General features: G+C 45.9%; 1 protein-coding gene across 2 annotated transcripts; it reads right to left on the bottom strand.

Annotated features, from left to right (window-relative positions):
• Positions 1-1,235: 1,235 nt before the first annotated feature.
• On the bottom strand, positions 1,236-24,974 carry PNOC (prepronociceptin). Of its 2 annotated transcripts, none has more exons than XM_043564941.1 (4): positions 24,206-24,974; positions 13,623-13,780; positions 4,631-5,082; positions 1,236-1,660 (listed from the first exon to the last, which is right to left on the bottom strand). In XM_043564941.1, exons 2-3 carry the CDS (start codon positions 13,746-13,748, stop codon positions 4,678-4,680), a joined length of 531 nt encoding a protein of 176 aa, XP_043420876.1. In that variant the 5' UTR covers positions 13,749-13,780; positions 24,206-24,974; the 3' UTR covers positions 1,236-1,660; positions 4,631-4,677. The 2 variants fall into 2 exon arrangements, with proteins under 2 accessions (XP_043420876.1, XP_043420866.1); XM_043564931.1 differs by having other exon boundaries at positions 4,689-5,082; positions 24,206-24,943.
• Positions 24,975-27,127: the final 2,153 nt, after the last annotated feature.

Genomic DNA, 27,127 nt, shown 5'->3' with positions numbered 1-27,127 from the left:
TATGGGATGGGTTCTGACTTCAGGGAACAATACGGGACACTCCCCGAGTTCTTTGATTCCACGTACTGTGATGGCCCAAATGGCTAATTAAAAGCTGGCCTATGTGGGAAGCAGAGAGCAAACTCCCATCCTTGTGCACTGGGGCTGCTTTAAGCAATTTTAGCTTCCGGGACCATAGGTGTCTCTGGGAGCAGGATCTGGAGACCCCTAAAAGGCCCTGATGGTGAGAGTGGTGTGCCCCTAGACCCAGGGGCTGGATTACATCACTCAAGCCCAGCAGCATGTAAAGCTGGTATGGGGGTGGCCATTTTCCATACCTCGTGGTAGAGCACAGGGCTTCTTTTGCCCCGTTTTCCCTTGTCCCCTGCCTCCCAAGAAAAGTCCCAGTAGAATCTATTGCTCCACTGCCGTTTGCCCAAGCTCCTCTACATCACTTGTGACTCTGGGCTACATATTCTCAATTTGTACTTCCCAGGCTCACCTTTATGGCTGCATGCACAGACTCCCTAACTTTCCAGCTTCTAGTTGGGTTTGACCCACAGGTGACAGACTGGGGTTTGAAGGGCTGGAGGACAGAGAAATTGGGGGATTGCATCACCTAGCCCTTCCTGCAGTGTCTGAATGGCTAAGGTTCCCTACTGAGAGCTCAGCAGGGCTCTCCAGTTCCCCAGCAGAGCTCCTTACCCTCCTGACTGATTTCCCATCACCCAGTATACACTCTAGACATTTGAGTCTCCTCAGTTGCCCTGTCTGGGTGCACCATATGTTTCTTCGCCTGACAGTTACACCTTGACATGTTTCGTGTTAAATTGGAGATAAACATGACATCAGTGAGTTCATCTAGGCTCTGCCCTTTTCCTCATGTCTTAATCCAGTGGTCTCAAAACAGCAAGATCTGCATCACTTGGAACTTGTTAAAAATGCAAATTCCTTCTGAGTCAGAAACTGGGGGTGGATTCTGTGTCTCCACCTGCAACCCGCCCCAACGGTGATGTTAACAGGCACCCGGAGGTTCTGAGCACCCTGCCTCTCCCCTCCCCGCTCATCCATTCATGCACTTGCTAGAGATGCAGTGCAATCGGAGTGTTTATGCTCCGTGTTCTTGCCCGTCGTGCTTTATATAAAGCAGAGCCATGTGCTTTTTGCTTCTCCTTCCCAAGAGAGGCAGCACTGATGGTGTGTTTGGAGTCTGGGCTTCTCAGACTCCTCAGACGTACATACAGCCAACCGACTTATTAACCGTTTGCTGAGTAGAAGTTTAATGGAGAAATATCTGTTTAAAACAATCAGCCAGAAAGAACAGCTCTTTTACAAACAAGTTATGGCAGTGACAAGTCAAAACCCCGGGTTTGATTTCCTGTTCCTTTGACCCACTCCTGGAAGAGGAAAGAGGGAAGTGAGAAGGAAAGATGGGGCTGTCAATATGTTAGCTGGAGGAATTACAAAAATACACTCTGATGTAGCAACAAGATTATCATGAAACATGCCATGGGGGCGGGGTGGGGGAGTGGGGAGGGAAAGACAGACTGGGAGGGTCTCCACCCTGGGGTGGAGACCTGGAGGCAAAGCTTGCCTCAGTGTCTTGGGGAAGAAGGAATCCCGATTCCCAGCCGGCAGGTCTGGGGCTGGAGACATGCTGTTTTGGGGATCACCCGGACACCTGGGGAGACAGAAATGATTAAAATGGCAAACTCAGTAGTTTTCCTGACCTTTCAATCCTATTTGTCCTGGTGACTGAGCAATAGAAGGGAGGCAATAAAAAGCTTATCAATGGAATAAATAGCCACTAAAACAGCAAGTAGGGTTCCCTAACTTCTATACACCTTGAGTCTACCGGTAGGACTCACAGAATAAAGAGGAGGTCTGTGGGCTGGGACTTGAAAGGCATAACATAGGCCCCATGCCCAGAAACAGCTCTCTTGTCCCTAGTATTTGGAATCCATATGTAGTAATTCAATTCATTTCTTGAGGCTAAATAGTGTTCTCATTTATGGCTCTTTAAACCAAGTTTCACTAATTCCTCACCATGAATGAATCTGCTCACTTTCCACTGTCTACAACGGTTAGGGCATGGGGGCATAAGACATAGTAGTGTGGGGACAGGGAAAATGATGGTAAGTAGATACCCTTTTCACAGTTCTGTCTAGGACTGGACCGCCATGTCCCTCTTTCCGAACACATCATTATGCACTCTAAATAGGGCTCTTTATCCCATTTTGGTGTTAGGTGGCCCTACTTCCTCTAACCTTCTAAGTATAGATTAGTATTGGATATCTCAGAAGTCCGGAACAGCCCTGGCAACAGGATCCCCCAAGATGGAGAAATCTCAGGCATGTGTAGGGCTGGCTGGGCTACGTGTAGGTGAGTGAAGACAAGGTTTAAGCTGCCTGTTGTGGACTCATAAGTACGTATCCATATTGGAACTCAGCTACCATGAATGTGTGCAAGAAGGAAATTCAGAGATCGTTACAGTAAGAGGAAGGAGAGCAATCAATAATACCCAACATGAACTGGTTAACGTTTCCAATGGTTCCATCAAGAACTTCGTATCTTGAGCAAAGCAGCAGACAGAGGCTAGTTGCCAGTTATGTTTCAGTGCCTCTCAGCGGGAAGCTTAATAGAAAATTAGGAAAATCAGTTGCCTGAATAGGGGCTGAAATCATTTCTTTTTGTTCTGTTTTTAAATAAATTGATTCCTGCTAATGTAATTGATTTTAAACTGTCTTTAGGTAAAGAAAACAGTTGTGGTTCAGAATTAGACAAGAGCCTCAGTGTCCCTTAAGAGCCACTTTAAAGAAGAATAAATGTCTGAGATTTGAAAGAATTCAATCATGCCACTTCTGAAGGATATACTGAGTTAGGTAATGTGCAAATATGGCTTAGGAAGAAATAGGGTGTTGGTTAAGGATCCAAGAGTATGACTTCAAAAATGGCGTGGGTTAATTCAGGGCCTTCGGAAATTAGTCATTCTGCTAAAATATACAGGGCAGGCTTCTCCTCACAACTTAATACATATGTCTGTATTTGGCAATGGGCCTGTTGCAAACCAGATTACCTGCAAGGAGCTATGTGGGCTGCCTCCATGCTGAAGTGTGGGTGCCAAAGATTAACATTTGTATTAATATACTTTGAATGAAGATTATTAACATTTATTTACTTTTGAGAGACAGAGAAGGAATGGGAGAGGGGGAGAGAGAGAGGAAGACACAGAATCTGAAGCAGGCTCCAGGCTCTGAGCTGTCAGTACAGAGTCCAACATGGGGCTCTAACTCAGAAACCGTGAGATCACGACCTGAACTCAAGTTGGACGCTTAACTGACTGAGCCACCCAGGCGCCCCATTTGAATCAAGATTATTAATGATCTGCCTACCTTTGACATATGGGAAGCAAAACAAAACAGCACATATAGACATTTTTTTTGTTTTATGCTTCTGAGTCAGGGAAGACCCCCCCCCCCACTTGGGTAATGTTTGGGGAATGTTTTTGATCAACTGGTTAATTCTTTCCATTAGGGCAAGTTTCTAGACTGTTTGAGAAGAGATATGAGGCTCTGAAGATAATCAGAATCCCAAATATGAATTAAGGCACATATGCTTGATGGGTGGGATTTTCTTAGATTTTCAGAAAATTTCACTGTGCTAGTTTCCTATGCTATTCAAAGTTATGTACAGGTTGATGGGCTGAGGAAAGTGGAGTTTGTAATGACTGGGCAATAAACTAGGGTTTTTGATGTTTATTATCTGATATGTATTTTAGTACCTGTATAAGCATTCCCATGGGAGTAATGGCCAGGACGGAGAGAGGAATAAAAGCAAGCAAGCAAACAAAATAAAACAAAAATGGCCTCTGGGAAGAAAGTGAGGAAAGATGATGATCTCTTAGTCTCTGTTCTAAAACTACTGGGTCAGTTGGGCCAAATCCTCAAAGGCTTGCTCAGTAATGATGCCATTGACATCAACAAATCAGTCCATCTCTGGCAAGGTGGCAGTATGGACAGATGGCAAGTGGAAGAAAGAAAAGCAGAAAGTGTAACTCCTGGTCCTAACAAGAACTCCTTGATGGGGGAGAGTGGGAAAGTGTAGTGCTTTCTGTGGAATCCAGGCACCTTGAGATACAGGGGGTAGAGGAGGAGATAGCTAAGCTGTCTCTGAAGGTGAAATAGCAACAGCACAGCCACAGAAATCAGGCAGCGGATAGCTAAAGGTAGGTTTAGCTATTGGTTCTTAGAGATAGTCTCTGAGGAAAGGTGAATTGAATGGTTGTTATGGCAACCGGATAGGAGGATTGGTCCACTTAACTGTCCCCATAGTAACTGAGCTGCTGGAGAGCTATAGAGGAATTAGTTATCTTAACATGCTACTATTATCCCCATGGTAACCAATCTCTAAATGGCAGTGGTCAGCCTTAAGAAGTAATCCCAGGAAAATCTTTGCTCCCTAGAGAAAGGGTGGGTAGGAGGCAGGGAGGTGAATTGACTTCCCCCGCCTCCCAGAGGCTGAACACCTTGAGGTGGTGTAGGGTGTGTATATGTGGCTGGGGGCTAATGTGCTTCCAGGCCCAGGAGGAAGGCTAAGACAGTTGGGTATATAAGGTTTCCTTTGGCCCCCAGCTCATTCATGCCCAACTCACTCATGGGTTGAAGTGGATGGTGCAGCTGGGAGGGGCTCCCCTTCCGGCTACACATTACCATTCTGATGCAGAGTGCGCCGGCGCTGGCTGGACTGCAAGCTCAGGACCAGGTACTGCCTCATGAACTCACTGAACCGCTTCTGGTTGGCCAACTTCCGGGCCGACTTCCGGGCCCCGGTGAAGCCCCCAAACCTCTTTTGCAGCTGCTTCTGCTCCATTTCTCCAGTCTCATCCATGCCGGGCTCTGTCCCTTTCTGGGCTTGGATTAGGCTCCTGATGCGAGGCATTCGTTTCAGTTGTATCTCGGAGGAGGCGCTTGGCTGGTAAAGGGCAGCTGCCACGTGCTCTGGGTCAGCAGGGCTGAGCTGCCAGGAGCCCCTGGCCATGACCTTGGTGCATGGAGTCCAGAGAGGGCTGCTGAAGACCTTCCCTTCACACTCAAGGATGCACACCTGCAAAGACAGAGGTGGAGAAGGGAGGAGGATCAGGAATGCCTATTATATTAGTCCAAAGAAATAGTCTTTTTCTTGTTTTTAATGTTTATTCATTTTTGAGAGACAGAGAGCATGAGTGGGAGGCAGAGAGAGAGAGAGAGAGAGAGAGAGAGAGAATCCTAAGCAGGCTCCAGGTTCTGCACTGTCAGCACAAAGCCCGATGTGGGACTCAAACCCACGAACTGTGAGATCATGACCTGAGCCGAAGTCGGACCGCTTAACTGACTGAACCACCCAGGTGTGCCAGTAGTCTTTTTATTGTATATGAAATTTACATCGATACCAATACAAATGCTTCAGAAGCATCTCTTTATTAAGTCACCATTCAGTAGTTACTTAGGTTCACAGAATTTCCAAGTTATAAAGAAACAGAAAATGATCTGGCCAAGCTCTGTCATGTCACAAAGGAAGAAACCTGGGACTCAAAGAGGTGAGATTCATTTGTCCCAGGTGACACAGAAAGTTAATGCAGAATGAGTGCCCCAAACTACACACAGAGCCCTCGTTGAGTTTTTGAAGCCAAACACAACTCATGGCACCCATAAAGAAGAATTTTATTTTGTTCTCTTTTTGGGCTTGAGAGAGATTGAATTGGCTTAAGAAATTGGGGATGTCAAAGCATGTGCTGAAATCCGCAAGGCTATTTTAAGGCCACCATGTTAAGATGAACCCTGGTGTTGTTCATTTTTTATCCCACATACTCTAGTTATACTATCTGTGCATCAGCTCTAGAGAATGAGGGTCAAGACCCTTTGAGATGTAGGTAGGTTGGGCAATTGGGTTCCAGGTGGGGAAGAGGGGCCATCAGATGCAATCCTTTAGACTTGCCAGGCCCCTGGGAACTTTGGGCACTGCTCTGTCTCTCCAGGTGTCTCCCACTTCTACTCTAGACCAACAGCTTGACCGTGCTGTTTCCACGTCCCTCCTAACTGATCCTGGCCTTGGCCTTGCCTCCCACATTCCTGTCTCTGATTGGGTCTTCTGGAAGCACCTACCTCCAATTTTTCTTACTGTTTGCTGTTTCGGCTTCACCTCAAAGGCTTCTCTGTGAAAATCCCACTGCAGCTTCTCTTTGGACAGCTACAAAGAGCTGTGTGTGCCCAGTACCCCCTATCCGGGGAACAAAACCCTCGCCCCGGTGTTCAGAGAGGCACAGATGCCAATACGAGCAAGGTTTCCAACCTGACCCCTAACCGAGGAGTGAGATGTGCATGCAGCTATGTCACAGACCTTACGGCCATTCCACCAAACCCTAGAAAATGTCTCCTCCAATCCTACTTCTCTCGCAACCCCTTGCCACCCCTGACCCTGACTCTCTTTTGTCCTCACCAGGCTTCTCCAAGATGTGGTCTGCACTCATGCTTCTATCTCAGCATCTTCAATTTTTTTCTCATGTCCTTGAAATCTGCTTCCCACCCTCATCTTCCACTAACTGCCTTCTTCAGGACCACCAGTGAATTCTGGTCACCAGATCCAATTAGCCCTCATTCTCTCTGACTTTGCAGCATTTGGCAATGTGCACCACACCCTCCCCCAAATTCTCTGACATTGCACTCACCTCTCAGACTATGCACCTTCTTCCTGTGTTCTATCTTTAAGATTCTTTCTTCTCATCTCTATAATCTACCTCTTGGTGACTGTTCATTTCTGTGATCATGGTCATTTCATCTAGGGCATCCCAGGTTTATATGTCCAGCATCTGATATCTATCGAACTCCAGACACTTCTCTGATCCCTGTCTGGTATCTCCACCAAAGTGTCTGACTAGCACTTAAAACACAATTTGTAAAGAATGAAGCCTACCTTCCCTTCTGGGGCAGAGACTGCCAATGCGCATTGGATACCTTTACTAACAGGACACTTGTCCTGCCCAAGGCCACATGTATGTTTCTCAGTCTCCTTTGTAGCCAGAGGTGGCCAATGACATATAAATGGCAGTGACCAAGTGAGGCTTCTGAGGAAAGTAGGGGGCTGACTTATCAGAGAAAAGCATCCTTTTTTAATCTTCTTCTTCCCCTTCTTCCAGCCTCCTGCTTAGAATGTGGACATTTTGGCTGGTGCTCCAGTGGCCATCTTGAAGCCATGAGGTGACTCAGGGTATGGAAGCCATGTGAGGGTGGCAGCCATATACAGATAAAGCAGAAAGGGAAGGAGTCTGGGACATGGGTGATGTGGAGGAGCTACACAATACCAACCCTGTATTGCCCACCTCCCAACTTCTGCATAGGGAATCAAATCTCTGTCTTATTTGAGCCACTGTTACTTTAGGTCTCTCTTACTAGCAGGTGGATTTAATCATCCAGTATTACTTTTAATCATCCAATAGACTTTCACTACCCTAAGTCTGCCCTTCTGCTTAGTCTGGGTGTGAATCGAAATAATCTCAACTTTAAAAATATTTTTTAAATGTTTATTTTTGAGAGGGGGGGGAGGGGGAGGGACAGAGAGAGGGAGACACAGAATCTGAAGCAGGCTCCAGGCTCTGAGTTGTGCTCTGTCAGCAGCAGGGCTCAAACTCATGAACTGCAAGATCCTGACCTGAGCTGAAGTTGGACACGCAACCACAGCCTCCTAGGCACCCCCAAATCATCTCAACTTTAAAAAAGACAGAATTCAAAAGCCAGTTAAATTCCTGAGGAATAGCACTGGCATTTAAAACTTAACTTTTATAGGGGCGCCTGGGTGGCTCAGTTGGTTGAGTGTCCGACTTTGGCTTAGGTCATGATCTTACCGTACATGAGTTCAAGCCTCATGTCAGGCTCTGTGCTGACAGCTCAGAGCCTGGAGCCTGCTTCAGATTCTGTGTCTCCCTCTCTCTCTGCCCCTCCCCCACTCACACTCTGTGTGTGTCTCTCTCTATCAAAAATAAATAAACATTAAAAAAAAACTTAACTTTTACAAAGCTCAGGTAATTCTGATATCTGCCTGGGTTTGGAAACCACTGACGTAGTCCATGTTTGCATGTTATGATGAGATTCGGTAATGTGTCCAAAACTATACTGTTAGACAACGTATCACCTGAACAAGACACCAAATGTCTTGAGTTCCAGCCCAGGAGCTCTGTGTGCTTGCAATACAAATTGGTGGAAATTAATGCAAGAGTAAGGATCTTGTGAGACCAAAGGTAACGTTCTAATGGGAAAATTGCTCATTTTCTGTTGGGTCAGAGTAGGGAAAGAGACAGTATCCAGTGGGAGTGCCACTCCTCTTCACTGATAAGGTTTCCAAGGTGCACCCTTTGCCACGCCCTCCCCCACAGCCCCCTGCAAGCCATAGGTGGTGACAGGGGTCCCTGTTGATACACAAGTCGTGGGCTTTCTGAGCATGTCTTTGCCATTTAGATTTTCCTCAGAGATGCTGACAGAACGAATATCATCAGTGCCAACTTTTTCACACCCACAATGTCACTGGGTATGAAAGAATGATAGACAACTTCCATAGGTAGGGATAGCAGAGTTTAAAACAATGGTACCTGCAAACTTGAGTGTTCTTTAAGAATTGCTACTGGTTTGTTAGAATCCAAAATCTTTTTTTTTTTAATGTTTTTATTTATTTTTGAAAGAGAGAGAGACAGAGTGTGAGCAGGGGAGGGGCAGAGAGAGAGAGACACAGAATCCAAAGCAGGCTCCCGGATCTGAGCTGTCAGCACAGGGTCTGATGTGGTACTTGAACTCGTGAACCGTGAAGTCATGACCTGAGCCCAACTCATGAACTACGAGATCATGACCTGAACTGAAGTCAGACACTTAACCAACTGAGCCATCCAGGTGCCCCTAGAATGTAAATTCTTAAACTACACCCCTGGAGACACTGATTAGTAAGCCAAGGGTGGGGCCCAAGAATCTGTGTTTTTAACAAATACTCAGGTGATTTGGAGGCTGGACTGTGAGAAATCCTGCTTTGGAACTTGTTCTGAGGAAGGTGTCATCATGGAAGTGGTCAGAGTCTCCTTCAGAGAAAGGGTTATTGGGGTCTGTATTTAGCCTGCTCCTGAAATATTTTGAATAAAACTAGGTAGAACCAATTTGTAGGATGTTCTTTCAGATCAAAATCCTATTGGGTTATTACTGTATAGCAGTGGGTGTCTCTGGGGACAATTTTGTCCCCAGGAGCTATTTGACAATGTCTGGAGACATTTTTGGTTGTCATACGGTGGGTGGGGGTGGGGGAGATGCTACTGCTATCCCATGAGTAGAGGTCAGGGATGCTGGTAGACATCCTACAGGACAGCCCCACATGACAAATAATTCTCCAACTTAAAATGTCCACAGTGGTGAGTCTGAGGAATCCTACCTTCCAGGATAAAAGGGAAAGCATGAATAGTATTGGGAAAGCCAGCAGAAGTGTCAAATTTTGGTACCAACAAGGACTTTGAGCAGACTTGGTCCAATCCTCACAGTATAGGAGTCCCAAATGCTTATTGAACTGTTCTGTGCCTTCAGTTTACAAGAACAGGTGGAGGTTGTTAAACCTAGAGGCTATTAGATCTTCTGTGAGCCCCTGGGTTGCTAAGCCCAGATGGTAATTAGATTATGTGTCAATCAGAGAAAATGCAATTCTATGATCAAACCAGATGCATAGGTTGTACAGAGACTCAACATACTGTTAGATGCATTAGGTACTAACAAAATCATCTCAACTCTTGATTTAGGAGGTTTGGGGCAAATGTGGAGGATCCAAATTCACAACAGCATTTGTGGCGCCAGATGGGCATATGAGCTTAATGCCTAACACTCTGGTCTAAGGGACCCACCAGCCTCTTTCCAGAGATTGGATAATGGCCTCTTAAGTGAGCTGGACACATTTTCGCAGCCCACACTGATGACATTTCTATATTAAGCCAGAGTGTGGATGAGCATCTGGAAAGTTTCAGACTGGTGCCAAATTGATCTGTAAATCTGGGTTTGTGGGGAAACTGAGCAAAGGGCCATTTGGACATCTGAGATCAAACATTAGGGAAATAGGCACATGAGCCCACTGGAAGGAAACGAGGAAGCTCATTGATATTGTCAAGCGTCTGCCACTAAAGAATCAAATCGCTTCTGACCAAGAGACATTTGGGAGCTATTTGTTTTAGGAGGTTGTTCTAGAATATCTGAGGGCTAACACGAATTGGCAAGCAGATGAATAGTGCAAAAGAAAAACATGCTAGGAACTCTTACTGCAAATTAACTAGGAAGAGTTTTTGTGTAATGAAGATACAAAGCACTACGAGAAGTTAGTTTCTTTTGCTATTAATCAAGTTCCAGGGAGTTTTAGATAAATTTCCCCAGACCTTGAGGGTTACTTTCTCCTTTGTCTCTAAAACAACTCAGCGAATCTTGTTTTTTCTACTTTAGCTGAGGGGGTAAGTGCCATTCATAATTAGGTGGAAGGAGCCCAAGATATTGCAATGGGTTTGAGTGTATGAGTCATTTACTGACCAAAATTATAGTCTAACAAAAAGCCAGCCATACTTGGACCATTGACCTGGAATGAGAAATGCAGAACTTCTTGATAAAACCAAGAACTTAGGGGGTCCTAGGAATCGCTCAGTAATACATAACTTAGTGGAGGGATTGGGAAGGTGACCCTTGCTGAAATATCTAAGTTCCCCCCACCCCCCATAATTCACAGAGTGGAAAAAGGTTGCAAGATTTGGAAATGAGGTGTGGTTGCCAACATTCTAGGCATTTCATCAAACTTTTAAAAATAGGTTAAAAGTGAATACAAACTAGAGGCAAAACAGCCAGGCAGTCAGGTCCTCTGAAGGTCAGCAGGCACTTTGAAGCATTTATCCCTCAACCATGAGGCTGTAACTGGCCATATTTTAACTTGTTTCAAAGAAGTATCTAACAGCGTTTTCAGGACCCCAGAGATTTAAGATGCTATGGAGGAATGAAAACAAATTCTTTAATGGCTTTGAAAGACACCAATGTGAAAACGCGGCAGCGTCTGCAGTGGATGGACCTATTAGGAGACTAAGGGTCTTGCAATTTTACAGTTTCCATGGGACATATTTATTGAGTACTGCTCTGTGCCACGCTCAGTGCTGCATGCTGGGGATACCCAGGACAATCAGAAGAGGAAGCTCACACATTATGGTGAGAGAGTAGCAGATACGGATAACTGTTACAAGACAAAGGAGTGAGGGGCTGGCTCTCTTGGGGGCAGGTGGAGAATCAGCACAGTGTTCTCACAGGTGAAATTTAATCTGAGTTTTGAAGTAGGGGTATTGGATTAAGATGAAGGGAGAGGCATGTGCCAGATGGTGGGGCAAGTTCCTGAAGCCTTAGCAAGGCCGGGAAGGGAAAGTGGGATTTCCCAGGAACTATGAAAAGTGATTGAGCCCAGCAGAGAGGAGGTGAGGCGTGTACCTTTGGGAGTCCCCTACAGCCTGGGGAGAACTGAAGGCCTGGGGTCCAGGGATGGCATCTCAGAAGGAGAGAGTATGGGGAGGAAAGAATTCCTGAATCTTGATCACTTAGGTTTAGAGGGTGGGGAGGGGAACAGGAACCCACCAGGAGGTAATAAAAAATGAATCGGAATGGGGAAGAGAACCAGGCGAGTTCACCGGATTGACTGGGAGAGGACAGGGAAGACGAAACCTGCAAATTGGCTCCAGACCTCTGAGAGAGCAGATAAGAAGTGATGCAGCCCAAAGGGGTGAGGGCTGCAAGTGCAGATTACTCTCTGGGTGTACAGATATCTGTTCAAGTCCTAATGCTTTCTTTGATGGGGGAAAACAAAGCATTGCCATGAAAGCTAGAGATTCCAGCATTGTGCATAACTTTCAGTCTTGTCTAGGCTGCAGATGGAGAATTTAGCAGTGTGGAGATGATCAGATTATTGCTTAATCAACTCATCATTGGTTTACATGTAAACCAAGTTGGCTACTCTCCTTATTAAGGCTAGGGCAAAGTGTTTTTTTAGATGAGCTTTTAAGCCTCTCTGGGCTGCACAGAAAAAGCCTGTGGGCCTTCTGCGTTCCAGCCAAACTCAGCTTTTCTCAGTTCCGTAAATGCCACTTCCCTCTGGCACAGGCATTTGAACGTGTACTCCCCACTCTCTCTGTCACCTGGGACCCTCTCTCTGCCTCTTCGCTACCATTCTTTAGGTTTCCTTAGAGACTTCAGTTCCTTCAAGAGTCCCGTCTGTCCTTCTAGTCTGGGTTGGGGTCCACTGTCTGTGCTTCCCCGCACCCAGTAGTTAAGCCCTCTTGAAGGGATTGTGGGATCTTCTCTCCCACTGGTTGCAGACTCCATCCATCTGCTTCCTGGACCCTTTGGCCTGGCCCTGTGCTCAGCATACAGAAAACCAAAAAGGATGAATGAGGACGGGCCAACTTTGGATGGGTCATCTGGGGATGCTCTTCATGATGCTGTAGAAACCCACTGAGCAGGCGAGGGAAGAGCTTGCTGTTTGGGTCTGTAGGGCCTGTGTCTGCTCATCATTAGTGAGCTAGCCCAATGTAAATATGTGTTCTATATTTGTACACTTGCCTTAAGGAGCAGTAGTTACTTTTGGTTGTTTTTAACGGTTGAGGAGTTTGAATTATGACATCTTTTGAAAGAAGTTTGACTACAAAGAAAAAATGATTGAGTTATATTGGATTTAATAGAGGAATAACTCTTTAGGCTGACATGAAAGCAGTTGAGAAAGCAGTTTATTTAAGGAAAAGAAATTTAATGCCAGATTAGAACCTCAAATTAAAATTTTAAAATATAGGGGCTCCTGGGTGGCTCAGTTGGTTAAGTGTTCAACTTCGGCTCCGGTCATGATCTCATGGCTTGTGAGTTTGAACCCTGCATCGGGCTCTGTGCTGACAACTCAATGCCTGGAGCCTGCTTCGGATTCCATGTCTCCCTCTCTCTCTGCCTCTCCCCTGCTTGCACTCTCTCTCTCTCTCTCTCTCTCTCTCTCTCTCTCTCTCACACACACACACAAATAAATAAAACATTAAAAAAAAAACTAGAAAAACCAAAAACCAAAACAAAATTTAAAATATAAACAAAATTTAAAATATAAGATAGCATTTGGGTATTCACTGTAGAATTATCTATAATATCAAAAATGGAGGGCAATGTACATGTTCAACAGGAGGGGAGTAGTTAAACAAATTATACTGTATTCCTAGAAAGAAAGAACTTAAAATCATGTTTAATAACATGAGGAAATTATCCTGGTATAATGTAGCAAGTGAAAAACTAGGACTCTTTCTCTGACAGGTGGGATTAAAGTAACGTTCTGTTACACTTCTCTGAATTTGCCAAATTCTCTAAAATGAGTATGCATTATTTAATAATGGGAACAAAATGGCAGCACAGGCAGGTCTTTATCTGAAGTGGAAAAGGGGAAAGATGACAGAGTTTGCATTTAGAAGATGCTAAAGTCAGCATCTGTTTCCTATCGACCACGTGGCACCAGGTGAGTCACATGCCCCCTGGGCAAGGCCTTAATTTCTCATTCTGGGTTGGAGGAAGGAGGGAGAGGAAGACTGAGGGCGTTCCATGGCCTACCTCAAGGTTGAAGCTGTCAAGAGCTGGGCGGAGCTTCTCTCTGCAGGTCAGACAGTCCTTCTGGCAGCTGCTGGACACGCTGGAGAAGAGGCTGAGCAGCAGGAGGTCACAAAGCAGGATTTTCATGGTGCAGGAGCAGGAAGCAGGGGGCTAAAATACTAAAAGAAGTGAAGGTGCGCCACAATTAGAACAGCCTTTCTGGGCGGGTCTCACACAGGGGATGCCACCAGAGGGGACGGTGCCAGTCCTAAGATTCGCCTTCCAGGAGGGAGCGGGTTGTCAAGGATACAAGAGGCTTGCTCCTGCCAGCTAGGCCTACCGTTCATGCAGGGGTGAGTGTCTGGGATCCTAGGCGGAGCACCCCTGTGATTCCTGCCACCTAGCTGGCCTCGACGTGCACAAGCACTTCCAGGGGGCTACAGACCTCACTTTGCAACTTACTAACTTGTGGCTGTAAGACAACCTCTCCAAGCTTCAGTTTTCATGTCTTTAAAAGGGGGATAGTGCTACCTGTCTCGTCATAGGGCCATTGCGAAGAGATGAGATCCGTAAGGAGGTTTGGCAAAGTGCCGTGCATGAGTGAGACGTGTGCAGTGAGGTTCATGGATGACTCGTGTCCTTTGTCTCCTCCTCCCAGCCTTCCCTGCCTCAGCCAGGAAAGCCCCACATCCCAGAATTTGCTCTTCCAGGAAGCTCCCAGATTCCTTGTCTGTTTCCCCTACGAAAGGTGAGCTTGCTTCCTGAGCACAGGGCCAGTATATCCACCCTGCGAGGCCATCCAAAACACAGGACCAGGTATGTGGAGTTATTTATTGAAAAATGAACAAAGACACTAAGATAATAGCTCAAATTATTATTAGTTGGACCAGTAGTGTATAATTTTTATGTAGGATGGCCTGAAAGATGTGCGGTTTTTCCTGTTCCTCTTTAAATTGATCCTGTGAGCAAGCCTCCTGAATCAAAAAGCTATTTCCTTAGACTGCATCATTTTGTAGAAACATCTGTATTTGGAAGATTAAATGGAAAGGGAACAAAGGAACTTTCTGGCAATGTTGTGAATGTTCTTGATTGAGGTATAGGTTGCAGGGGGGGTATACATTTGCCAAAACCTGTGTGCATTTCCCTATATGTAAATTTTACCTCAACAGAGTCCAGCGTAGAGAAATAAAAATTATCGCCTTGATTGCTTTTTCATCAGACAAAACTAAGAAAATGTATAAGCCTTGCTACTCAAATGCAGTCTGCAGTCCAGCATCAACATCAGCTGGGGTCTTGCTAGAAATGCAGAATTTCAGGCACGAACCCAGAACCGCTGAATTTGATCTGCCTTTTTAGCAAGATCTTCAGGGGATCCATACACATGCTAAAGTCCGGGAAGCCCTGGGAGAAGATGGATGTGGAATGGAGAGGGTCAATAAGAGAAGGAAGGGGATCCTGCAGTTGAATTCACCCAATGGCCATATTGGGAGACTCCCCCAGCCCTTCTTGTGTGTCATCCAAGCATCTCCTACCAAGAGGATGTCCACTAAAAGATGATCAATCAGTGTTTTGTTTTTTATTTTGTTAATGTTTCTTTATTTTTGAGAGAGAGAGACAGAGTGTGAGCAAGGGAGGGGCAGGGAGAGAGGGAGACACAGAATCGGAAGCAGGATCCAGGCTCCGAGCTGTCAGCACAGAGCCCGATGCAGGGCTCAAACTCATGAACCGTAAGATCATGACCTAAGCCGCAGTGGGACACTTAACCAACTGAGCCCCCCAGGCGTCCTAGTGTTTGTTAAGTCAAAGAGGTGACATTTGAGATGGGTTTTGAATGAATGACAGTTTTCCAAGAGGACAAAGAAGAGGGCGTCTGAGCGGCCCGAGAAATAGCCTTTGGAGAGGCAGAGTCAGGCTCACAGCCTGTGAGGCAAACAGGCCGATGTACTGGGGCCACCTGCCCACACTCCCTGAGGGAAGCTTCCTGCTAAAAAGAGAGGTTCGGTCCAGATGGAACCAGGTCTTGTTTGTCATCAAAAGTGTTTGGGCTTTATCCTACAGGTGATGGGATGTCCAGGGCTAATGAACAATGAAGACAAACACCTATACAAATAAACATATCATACGCATTTTTCTTCTCTATCCCAAGGGCCAGTGCTGTAATTGAGACTTATTGCCTTGGTTATTGTGATGACCCCTAATTAGTCCACCTAATGATCTGGCCTCCCACCAAGCCATCTCCACATCTGATGCCATCACTTCATACTTAAAATAAATCTGTAACCTCCAATGGGACTTAGTATTCCTCCTGCCTGCTTTTTGTAGCGTTCTCTCCTATCATTCACCCTGCTGTCTCTTCTGGTCCTAGCAAATCATGTATAGCTCCCAATTCTATCCTGTCCTTAATGCATTTGTATCTTGGCAAATGATCTTCTTTCTGCACAGACTAGTTGTCTCCACCTCATACTTCTGACACATCTCAAGAGTTATCCCCTCTGGAAAGCCATCTCTAACCCCTGGTCTAAGTTAGATGAATCTCCTCTGCTTCTATGGCATCGTGAAACATATCACAGTGGGAAGGCACAGAGCCTCAGGGGCCTGTCAAACAGGCACAACAGACCTGTGTGATAGAGTTGTGATTTTCTTACCTGCTCATCATTGCAGAGTGACTGGGTTCAGATTCCATACCTGCAACTCAACCTCTCAGTTCCTCATCTGTAAAAACTGGACAATAATAGTACCTATCTTATATGATGATGAATGTGTTGATGTTTGTAAGCAGTTAAAATAGCACCTGGCACATAATCAGAACTATACCCAGGGGCACCTGGGTGGCTCAGTTGGTTAAGTGTCTGACTCTTGATCTCAGCTCAGGTCTTGATCTCATGGTCGTGAGTTCAGGCCCCATGATGGGCTCTGTGCTGGGCATGAAGCCTACTTAAAAAAAAAAAAAAAAAAAAAAAAAAAGAAAGAAAAGAAAGAAAGAAAGAAAAAGAAAGAAAGAGCCCCAGTACATAGCCTTCACTTTATAACACTATCATTGTCTCTCACATGGCACTTATGACATTATACTGTAAACTTCGACTTAGGTATTTATTTCTCCCACTGGACTGTGACTTCCTAAAGGGTGGAAACCATGTTCTATGGTTCCCTGTATTTCCAGCACCCAGCACAGGGTGAACAGGCACCTAAGAGATGCTCAGAAAGTCTGATAAATGACAGTGGAGACTTTTAGGAACACTTTTTGTTCTTAGTTACCATAGAATTGAGGAGTGTCTAGGAGCATCGGCCCCACTAATGGCACAGGAGCCACTTCGGGACCCGTGTAACTGACAACATGTCCATTAGCTAATTGTTCAGTTCAAGACCCCCGGGGAGGGGTGGGAACCACGTTGTTTCCAGAGCAAGGCAAGATGCCATCCTAATCTGGAACCCCATGCCTGCTGTGGCAGAAGACTGGTTACAAATGGCTGTGAGGGCATGGTTGGAATAGTGTTGTATGGTAAATTTGCAGGTTAAATAGGTGTTGGTACGCCAGCCACAGAAGCTCATCACACTTACAGACTCTTTTGAGGACTGCTTGCATATGTCTTTTGTTTAACTTGAGACTTGCCTTTACATTCCTTAATCTACTACACTTGAGTCATTCTACTTAAGGGGACATTTGTGTAGAACTTGTCCAGAATGGCATGGCTGTGCCCTCTATGGCCACGTGATGGCAGTGCCTGTACGTCACAGAGGAAAGGGAAGGCTAGGAGAAAAGGGACTGTTTCCTTCCCAATACACAATTGCAATACATAATGTTTGCATAGGCTGAGCTGATAAGTTGTGACAGATGTTAATGAAATGCTCTCCAGCTGAGGTTTTTCATGAACCTCATTAACTGCGGCTACTTGTACATTCAGGAAATGCCTGGTGGATTGATTGATGTTTGTTATCTCAAATTCCGGGTAAATGGGTTTTTAGGGTGAGGTGAAGAAAGAAGATGAGCTCCTGGGACATTTAACGTGTAAAATGTGTTTGAGAGCCTCCCTGCATGTAAAATATGAGCTGTCCTTGGTTTGGCACTTGGCAAACCTTGTCGAATTTACTTGGCATTAGCTTGGCCCTCCGGCTGGTCCCTGATCTGTCGCTCTTCCAGTCTCCAACCACCCTACCCTCTGTGTCCTTCCCACTCCTCATTTTGAAAAAGTGACTCCACCTTTTATGCAAAAACCGTCCACACACAAAGCTATTTATTCCCTCCAATTCAAAGAATCCTTAAAATGGGTCCGACCACATATGCCCATCTCAGGCCTATCCTGGTTGTGATATTTCAGTGACGTCAGTGTAAGTGAAAGCTCACAGTAAATCTAATTAATCCTTACAAAGGGGAACATATTTTGTACCCTTTGGTATACTCCTCACAACACCTAGTACAATTGCATTCTAGGTTAAGTTAGATTTTGAACTGTATTAAAAACTCAGTAGAAGTTTTTCATTTGTCAGAACAACATCTACATGCTTTTTTTTGTAGCTCTGTGTACAAGTTCATGTCAATTACAATGAAGGCAGGTGGGGCTCCTGAGTGGCTCGGTTGGTTGAGCGTCTGACTTTTCGATTTTAGCTCAAGTCATGATTCCAGGGTGATGAGATCAAGCCCCACATCAAGCTCCATGTGAGCATGGAGCCTGCCTGGGATGCTCTCTCACTGCCCCTCCCCCACTCGTGTGTGCATGCTCTCTTTCTCTCTCTCTCTCTCTCTCTCTCAAATAAAAAATAAAAAAATAAAAAAAAATAAAATGAGGGTGAGGAATTGGTTAATTCATGGGTTATACTTATATTTCATCTTTACTCTTTGTGCGACTCTGGACAAATTATCTTACCCCCGAGAGTGTTTGTCTTCTCACCTGCATAGTGGGGATCATGACAGGTGTTTGTCATTTATTGCACAGTACTGAGAGTCAGTAAGATAAAACTGCCCGGAATATGTTGGAATTTTACCTGTATTTACTTGTATTTCACTTGGTGACCCACGCTCAGGCTAACACGTCCATGTGGTGATACTATAATCTGGACATCTCTTATTGAATAAAGAAATGTTTAATTACCTTTTATTTCAGTAGTGACACCTCCTAAATTTAATTGTGACTCACGGTTTATGAAGACAAAATACCACTGTGTGTTAGCCTTAATCTATTTGCATGTAATCTTCCTTCCAAGGGCAATATAATTAGTTGCTTATCTGTTTGGAGGATTACGTATGAAGCGAAAAGTTAATTGAGTTTTGTCTCGTGACCTATGAGAAAGCCTGTAATTTTGGATCTTTTAGTGGAGAAGGGAGGAGGGGCCTCCTGATAGAGGCACATATGTGTAGATGTTGTTCTCATCAACCGTGTGTGAAGATACTGCTCTTCTACAGGTAACGAATGCTTTTCATATTCATATAAAACCCTATCATCTAGGGTTAATAATATACTTCTTTTTGGGGCCCCTGGGTGGCTCAGTCGGTTAAGCAGACTTCGGTTCAGGGCATGATCTCGCAGTTTGTGAGTTCGAGCCCCGTGATGGGCTCTGTGCTGACAGCTCAGAGCCTGGAGCCTGCTTTGGATTCTGTGTGTGTCTCTCTCTCTGCCCCTCCCCTGCTCGTGCTCTGACTCTCTCTCAAAATAAATAAACATGAAAAGAATTAAAATAATATACCTCTTTTTTTTTTATTTTTTTTTTTTCAACGTTTATTTATTTTTGGGACAGAGAGAGACAGAGCGTGAACGGGGGAGGGGCAGAGAGAGAGGGAGACACAGAATCGGAAACAGGCTCCAGGCTCCGAGCCATCATCAGCCCAGAGCCTGACGCGGGGCTCGAACTCCCGGACTGCGAGATCGTGACCTGGCTGAAGTCGGACGCTTAACCGACTGCGCCACCCAGGCGCCCCAATATACCTCTTTTTGAGAGGCACATAAGTTCATAGGGGTTAAGCAACTTGCCAAAGATTATCCAGCTTATAAATAGCAGAGCCAGGGCTTAACCTCAGGTGTTTGAACATCAAATTGTGTGTTCTGGGAAACCATAAATTCTATATTCCGATTCTGCTTCAGAAAGTTTGGCAGATTCTGGTGGAATCTCACTGGAATAGTCTCTCTTTGTATTTAACAGTAATCCCATCACTATTATATTCATAATACGATGTGCCAGGTGCTGTCCTAATTGCTTTGTAAGCATCCATCCTATGGGTTAAGTGCTATTATCCCCATTTTACAGCTGAGAAAACTGAGACTGGAAGAAGAGAAGTAACTTGGAGCAGCAGAGGTGAGCCTCAAGCCCCTCTGATTTCCAAGCTCATGCTCTCACTAGGCTACTTGTTGATCTCTGCAGCTGTCTGTCTCCATGTAAGTGAATTCATTCTAAGGACCTGAACCCTAGGCTTCCCCTCTCTGATTGTGACATCCTTATTGTTGCCTCCCCTTCGTAGAAGAATTTTTCATTGCCTACAGGCACAGGGTTTATCTTCTACACCCCCCATTTCTTTGACCCATTGCAGACAGGACTCCTACACTGAGATTTTGCTTGTTTACCAGCTATTACTGAGGAAGGCATCTGTAATGTCTTTTCCTCCTCTGACTAATGCACTTACATCCCAAAAGGTCCTTCTTCTGCTCTAAGCTTCCACCTGGAAGGAGGCAGTGAGCATAGAGGAGGTGGAGAGCAAAGCAAGTCTCCCGTCCTACAGAGACCAAGTGTGCCTGGTGCTGGTGAACAATGAATGAGAGCCCTGTGCCTTGAAGCAAGAGGCCTGGGCTCCAACTTCTACTTTGTAGAAGGGATCTTGTTGTAGTGGGATCTTGAGCAAGACCTTTTCTTTCTGTGGGCCTCAGTTTCCCCTTCTCTAGAAAGAGGCAATTGGGTTAGAAGGTTAATGTTTTTTATTTTATAAATACCCAGATATTTGTGCTCTCCTGGTAAGAGGAAGCAAGAAGGAAGGAGGGAACAGGGAGGAAAGATGAGGGTTTCATGAGGCAGTGGCTTCGGGGCAGCACGGGACAGAGGTGGACACAGCTGGGGCTCAGGAGAGGACCGGGGGCAGGGCAACAGACACATTTCCTGTCAAAGCTGCCACAAAGTTAGAAAGGTAACGCTTTTTTTTTTTTTTTAAGCAGTCTCCACATCCTGCTTGAAGCCCAATGCAGGGCTCGAACTCACAACCCTGAGATCAAGATCTGAGCAGACATCAAGAGTTGTCCAGCTCAATCGACTGAGCTACCCAGATGCCCTTGGAAAGGTATTGCTCTTAAATTTGATCTCCCGTAACTTTGAATTGCCCACGGTTCCACATACACTGTCAAAATAATGTAAATGGATTTTTAAAAGGCTTTTATGTACTTTTATAACAAAATCACTTAATGGTCTTTCAAAAAGATTCGAAAATACAAATAAGCAAAAGAGCAATGAATCTAGACCTATCATCTTCAAACTTCTTTAACTTTGTACCTCCAGCAATCCGTTTTGAGCACACATTCCCAACTTATAAGTTCTATACATTATAAAACCCAGTACACTGCAAAGTAAGAGCAATAGCATAAAAAATAAGGATTTAATATCCCAAAGCCCAGTGGGTTGCTGGGCATCCATGCTCCTTTTGCAGACCATTGGCCTACACTCGTTAGCATTCAGCTACATGGATGTGGGTTCCAAGGAGGCAGAGGACAGTTTGACAGTCTTCCTCCCGCATTTAGCGCTACTCAGCGTCTGTCAGGATCATCACATGTTTCTTGGCTGAATGAATGAAATGATGAATGGGGCGTGCGGGGTTGGGGAAAGAGGAGAGGCTGGCTCTGAGCCTTCGCTGTGTGGTGATTCACTGATATTTTCACCGGGACTTGGACTCCTTGGAAGCAAGCTTTGCACTTCACCTGCCAAGCCAGGCCCTTCAGAGCTGGCAAAACTTGTTTCTGCAATGCTGAGGCAGCAGCCAATATTTGCAAAACCACAGGATCACGGAAAGTCAAGACTGAATGTGATAGTAGCCTATCTAGGGAAATGCCCAGAAAAAATCAGCTTGCCCCCAAATTTGATGCGCCCCAAATCTCACGGTTTGTGGTTAGTGGGAAACCTTCATGTTAGACAGTGGGAGCACCTATAGGCATTTAAATAAAAGTGTTTAGAAAAATCCAGTGTGCTTAATGAATTCTCAGCCATTCAAGCCACTGCAAGATGCTGTCATGATGACTCCGTTTTCTGAGAAGGGCCCACCCCCTCCCAAGGATGTAGCTCCAGATGCGGGGTGATGGGTAGATTGCAAGTTTCCATCATGGGCTTTGGGAGCAGTGGGGCTATGGGGTGGGGCTCACTGAACCATGCTGATGAAAACATAGAACACTCACCCTAAACCTCACATCCCTACTGTGTGTAGGGAACGTAGGGTTTATTAGCAAGGAATAAACACGTAGAGAAGTTTAGCTCACTGCCTGGCACATAGTAGGTTTCAATAAAAATGAATTCTTTTGCCCTCCTTCTGTGCCTTTGTCCTGGCTGCCACCCCCCTCTCCAAAGCCCTTGACCCATCCAAATTTTACCTCCTTGCCTGCCCCTGGAATCTCTGGAGCATGTGTTCCTTCTTCCAAATCCCTCCAGCACTTGCTGTCTGGACCATGCAATTTAGGACTTAATTACAGCCAGCCTTGCATTGTCTTCTAATTGTTTGTCCCCTTCCCCCCCGCCGCCCCCCCCCCATTAGTTGGTAAGCACCCTGGGCCCTGAGGGGGTGGCGTGCAGAAGCCAGGAGGGCTGGGCTCAGTCCTCACAGGGCTCAGTCCAGTTCAGTCCTGAACACATTATTTAGCCTCTCAGCTTCAATTTCTTCAACTGTAACAAGGAGATAATGACACTACCTCACAGGGCTGTTGCTGGGGATAATGGGTGTGAAAGCGTGAAGATGTAAATCATTGTACGCATGGAAAAGGCTGTTATTGTCGCCTCTGTTGAATCCACCGGCCCCCGCCATGCACTTCCCTGCCTGGTGGAGTGTAGATGATAAATACCTGATTGATTGAATACAGAATAGCTTTGTGACAGCTCCTGTCATAGGCTCCAGAGAGCACGGGTTTGAGCCTAATCCTGCAATTACTCCCTTCATTGACAATGCAAAATCTCCTGCATCCTCTAAATCCTGGAGTACCCTCAGCCTTCAGCTGATAAAGCAGGGGCTCGTGCCCCATGGAGAACAGAGCTGCACCCCCAAAACAGCCCCAGGATGGGCCACAGTGCCCTCGAACGGCAGCATGCAGAACGGTGGAAGCTGCTTCTTTTACTAGGGCGGTGGTTGAAGACAGTCTTTCCAGGCACCCTCGCCTGCAGAGGACTCAGCAAGCCCAAAGGAACACTAATCTTTTCTGTTAAAGGTATCACAGCATCAGTGGAAGTATATTGAATATTTCCCTGCCATACTTTATAAATGCGAAAAAGGAGCAACCACCCACAGGCAATGAGAAAGCAGCAATTTCTTTGGGAGGTTTTGATAAGAAGCCAGGCAGTTACTTTCCCCCTTCTATGTTGAAAACTCTGGTTTAGGCTTGCTGGCAAATGCCATGCAAAGCTCATCTTTTGTTAGTCTGCCGAACAATGTTATTGGTTATAATTGGGGCAATTATGGGCTGCTCGAGGAAGCGAAACACAGATGTTTAAGCCCAGGATCAGGGTATTCAAGTCCAAAGCAGCTTGCTTTAAATAGTCCATTTCCCGAATCATCCTGCTTTACTTGAAATTCCCCCAGAACTTGCCTATGTTCAGAGTGAGATGGGGGGAGGGGTACTGAAGGGAGGGGAAGGAGACACACATGGGGCAGGGGAGAGAGAGAGAGAGAGAGAGGCGCACAAAGGAGACAGAAAGGAGGCTGAGAAAGAGCAAGAGTTTGGATGACTTCTGAACGTTATATTCATCGGGACCCTCAGAGACCTTTTAGTGGGAGAGATGGGCAGGAGGAGAAACATGCAAAGAAAGAGAAGAAACCGCCACATAATTCAGGGTCTGGGAGTCCAAGGTCATCCCTGCAGAAATCTACTTGGGATTCACACACAGTGGCCGTGTTCAGCACTGTACTGGTCGAGCACGGCGCCCCGGGTCCCACTTTTCCCCAGATCATTACTAGCAATTTCTATTCAGTGCATAAGGGAGAAGGGTTCCCTCAGGACAGAAAAACTCAAACCCAAATCAAGTTCAGTGGTATGTTGAAAACCAGCCTGAATACACTACGAGGGAAAGGAAAGAAAGGAAGTCAGCCACAGAGAAAAATCACTCACAAGGATGCCCTGAAAGGCAAGTCCCCTGCCCCAGTGCCTGCTCCTCCCCTAATCCCACTCCTGCATCCACCTTTTCTCAGTAGGGGCCGCATCTGGGGAATCAAAACTTTTTCTCATTTCCAAGTTCAGCTCTTTCTTCTTCTGCGTCTCTTCAGGATAAAAACCTCAGCCCTCCCCTCCTACCCCCCCATCTGAGCACTGAAACTAAGACGAACGAAGAAATAATTCCCCAGGAGGCCAGCGGCATCCACCCTGGACAAAGAGAGGGTGAGGAGAGAGCCCCGGGCTCCCAGCTGTTTGTCTTGGGGCTGGGGTTCGCATGCAGTTGCCTACCTGAGAGCTGTCAGTAGCCTGGCTCCTTCGGATGTGAGGCTCGGTTCCGCCGTATCAGCCACACCAGCATATATATATCCTCCCCCCACCCGCTCAGCCCTCCCCTTCCCTGCCCACCTCGATGACACATACACACGCTGACCCCCTTAATCAAGCGAATAGCAGAACCTACAATCCTCCCTGGCTGCTCCCCGCCCCCTTGGCTCTGTGATCAGACCTGTGACACCCCAGCCTCCCCCCACCATCCATCCATTCTCAAGCCTGCTTTACCTGGACTCTGTTCAGCCAGGATCCCACAGCTGCCTTCCCTTTGCTTCCAGAGGCACGGCGAGGGCTGATGGGGAGCTCTGGCAAGTCAGTCAGAAAAAAAGACTCCTGGTGACAGTGACGAGGCAGACCCCAATCCTGGAGTCTCCTTGAACAACCCTTTTGCACAAGGAGTAAAGAGTAGGAAGCGGGCAGAAGGAGGGGGAATCTCACACGAAGCTCCCACCGGCACAGGGAAGCCCAGAGCTGGGCTAAGCCAAGCCCCCTTTACTGCAAATGCCCCACGGACGGCAACTATGAGGCCACTCCAGGGAGTGGTTCTACCTGCGATGGGTCAAGTCAGGAGGCATTTTGCAGGTGCCCACAGCCTGGCACAATGTAAAATGCCGAGCCTTTCAACTCAGAGTGAAGTGTCTGAGATTCTGGCTTCTGTCAGAGCAAGTTACTTCTCTTTGAGAACCTCAGGTCCTTCTTCTGTAAAATGGGTATGCTACTGCCCAGGGTGATTGTGAGTAGAAAAATGAGATTCTATTTGGAACATAGGAGACCTTTAATAAATGAGTGCTGCACCCCCTTCGTCCTCTTCATGTTAAATAAGACCAACTGAATCTGACAATTCCCTGTCAACAGCTAGTGTCACAACAGAGTACTTTCAGAGCTGCTGCTGTACCTTTGGGCGTTGCCCCCGAGTGCCTTGGAGTCTCAGAAGCTGTTGGAGATGCCCCCGCCTCTCAGTGTGGAGCTTCCTTCCCTTCCCACGGGGAAGGCAGATCATGGTCAGCCCAGGCAGGCCATGTTTAAATCTTCAGCATTCTTGGGGATCCCTCCTTTCTTTGGCCCTAGGCCAATTGCACCATGACTTCCTCCTTGGCTCTCCTGAGAAGATGCAAAAATATTCCAGAATCCCAAGACATGAGGCTACGTCATTCAAGAAGTTCAAGCACCCTCTCATGTGGCAAATCTGGCTCTCTCATGGACCTAAGAACGGTGGGGAAGGATGAAAGAAAGCATCTGCTTTGACTGCTAATGGCATGGTTTTTTTTTTAGGGGGTGGGTGATTGAAACGTTCTGGAATTAGATAGTGCTGATGGTTGCACAACATTGTGGATATACTGAAAACCACGGAATTATGTCCTTTAAAACAGTGAATTTCATGTTATGTAAATTACATCTCAATAAAAAAAAATAGAAAGCAAGCAAGGAAGCACCTGCGCCAAGTTAAGATCAACAAGTTCTAAGAAGACAACTTCCCTTCCATCTGTATTCATAGCAAAAGGGTCCAGGAGACCAACATACCCTGATTTTAGATCTCTAGTGCCTGAAACTTACACTTTGTTGTTATTACAGGTCAAAGCCACCACTCTGAACTCTGAACAATTAGCATGATATGTGGTCAGTTTTGCATCCTGATGTATGTTGGAATGTAGACATGGAGTTTGATTTTGCACATAATGGGGCAGATATTCCTGGTTGCCTTCCTGGTACTCATTCTTCTGTTCTTTCTTACTAAACAGTAACCTTGATTGTATTCTAGGTGGCAATGTGGTCTGCTACCCAGCCTTCTTCAAAGCTAAAGGTAGCCAATGAGAATCAAGCTGCTAGTCGTTGGGTGGGGCTTCCAGGAAATCTCTTTTAAAGGGGGCCAATTCAACTAGACAAAACGTCTTCTTTGCTCTCCTTCCTTTCTGCCTGGAACACAAATGTGATGGCTGGAACTCTAGTAGCTATCTTGGGTCATGAGACAACTTTGAGGATGAAAGCCATGAACTAAAGATGGTGATGCATAAAGACAGAAGAATTCTGGGTCCCTGATGACTATGGAGGTGCCATATGCATCCTGGATTTCCAACCTCAACTTTTTTTTTTTTCAAGAGAAAAACCTGAGATTTTTATTTTAAGTATCAGTCAGAGTTCAGTTAGCTATTGCTGCATAACAAGCCACACCAAAGTGAGAGGCTTAAACAAATCCTTTATGTGGCTCGTGATACTGCAAACTGGCCATTTTCGGCAGGGTGATTCTTTTGATCTCAGTTTGGCTTCCTCATGAATCTGCAGTCAGTTGTGTGTTGGCTTCAGGAAGTTGGTTGCTGTTAACCGGGGGCACCTTGGTTCTCCTCCATTTGTCTTTTCCTTCATGTGTCTTTCGGATCCCTTCAACAGGCTGGTCTGGCATAGTCTCATAGCAAGGCTGAGGTGCAAGCCCAAGCAAGTATAATCAAGCAAGGAAACCAGAAGATGCACGTAGTATCACTTGAGACCTAAGCTCAGACCTGGCACTCCACTGCTTTTGCTGCATTTACTGGCTCAAGGCAGTGACTCAAGGCCAGTCCAGAGCCAGGTTGGGTGGAAACTACAAAGTCATAGGGCAAAGGGGGTGGCTCTACAGAGGCTATTCACTGGAGCCATTGATAACTCTAATCTACCATGTTTTGTTTAAGCCACTTATTTGGATTTTCTGTCACATACAGTAAGAAAATCATCCTGAATGATATACCTGCCTTTGAGCACCTAGTCATTCCCAGGGTGTTTGGTAGCCAAGTGCTTTTCTTCCCATGCAGTTGAGGGAAAGAAAGCACAACACTGAGAAGTCACAGCTTCTTTGAACTCTTCTCGCCTCATACCAAATGAAAGAGCTGAGCCAAATGACCCAGAAGT

The sequence above is a fragment of the Prionailurus bengalensis genome, chromosome B1, assembly GCF_016509475.1.
Source record: "Prionailurus bengalensis isolate Pbe53 chromosome B1, Fcat_Pben_1.1_paternal_pri, whole genome shotgun sequence".
Taxonomy (NCBI): Eukaryota; Metazoa; Chordata; class Mammalia; order Carnivora; family Felidae; genus Prionailurus; species Prionailurus bengalensis.
Note: the sequence above shows the minus strand (reverse complement) of the source record. Positions and strands in the feature narration are given on the sequence as shown.

Excerpts from the sequence above, each read along its gene's own strand:
- PNOC (XM_043564931.1), bottom strand. The coding sequence starts at position 13,748 with ATGAAAATCCTGCTTTGTGACCTCCTGCTGCTCAGCCTCTTCTCCAGC. Across the intron at positions 5,083-13,622 it reads TTGACAGCTTCAACCTTGAG|GTGTGCATCCTTGAGTGTGA; the intron begins GTAGGCCATGGA and ends CTGTCTTTGCAG. Across the intron at positions 1,661-4,688 it reads GCGCACTCTGCATCAGAATG|GTGTCCGGGTGATCCCCAAA; the intron begins GTAATGTGTAGC and ends CTGTCTCCCCAG.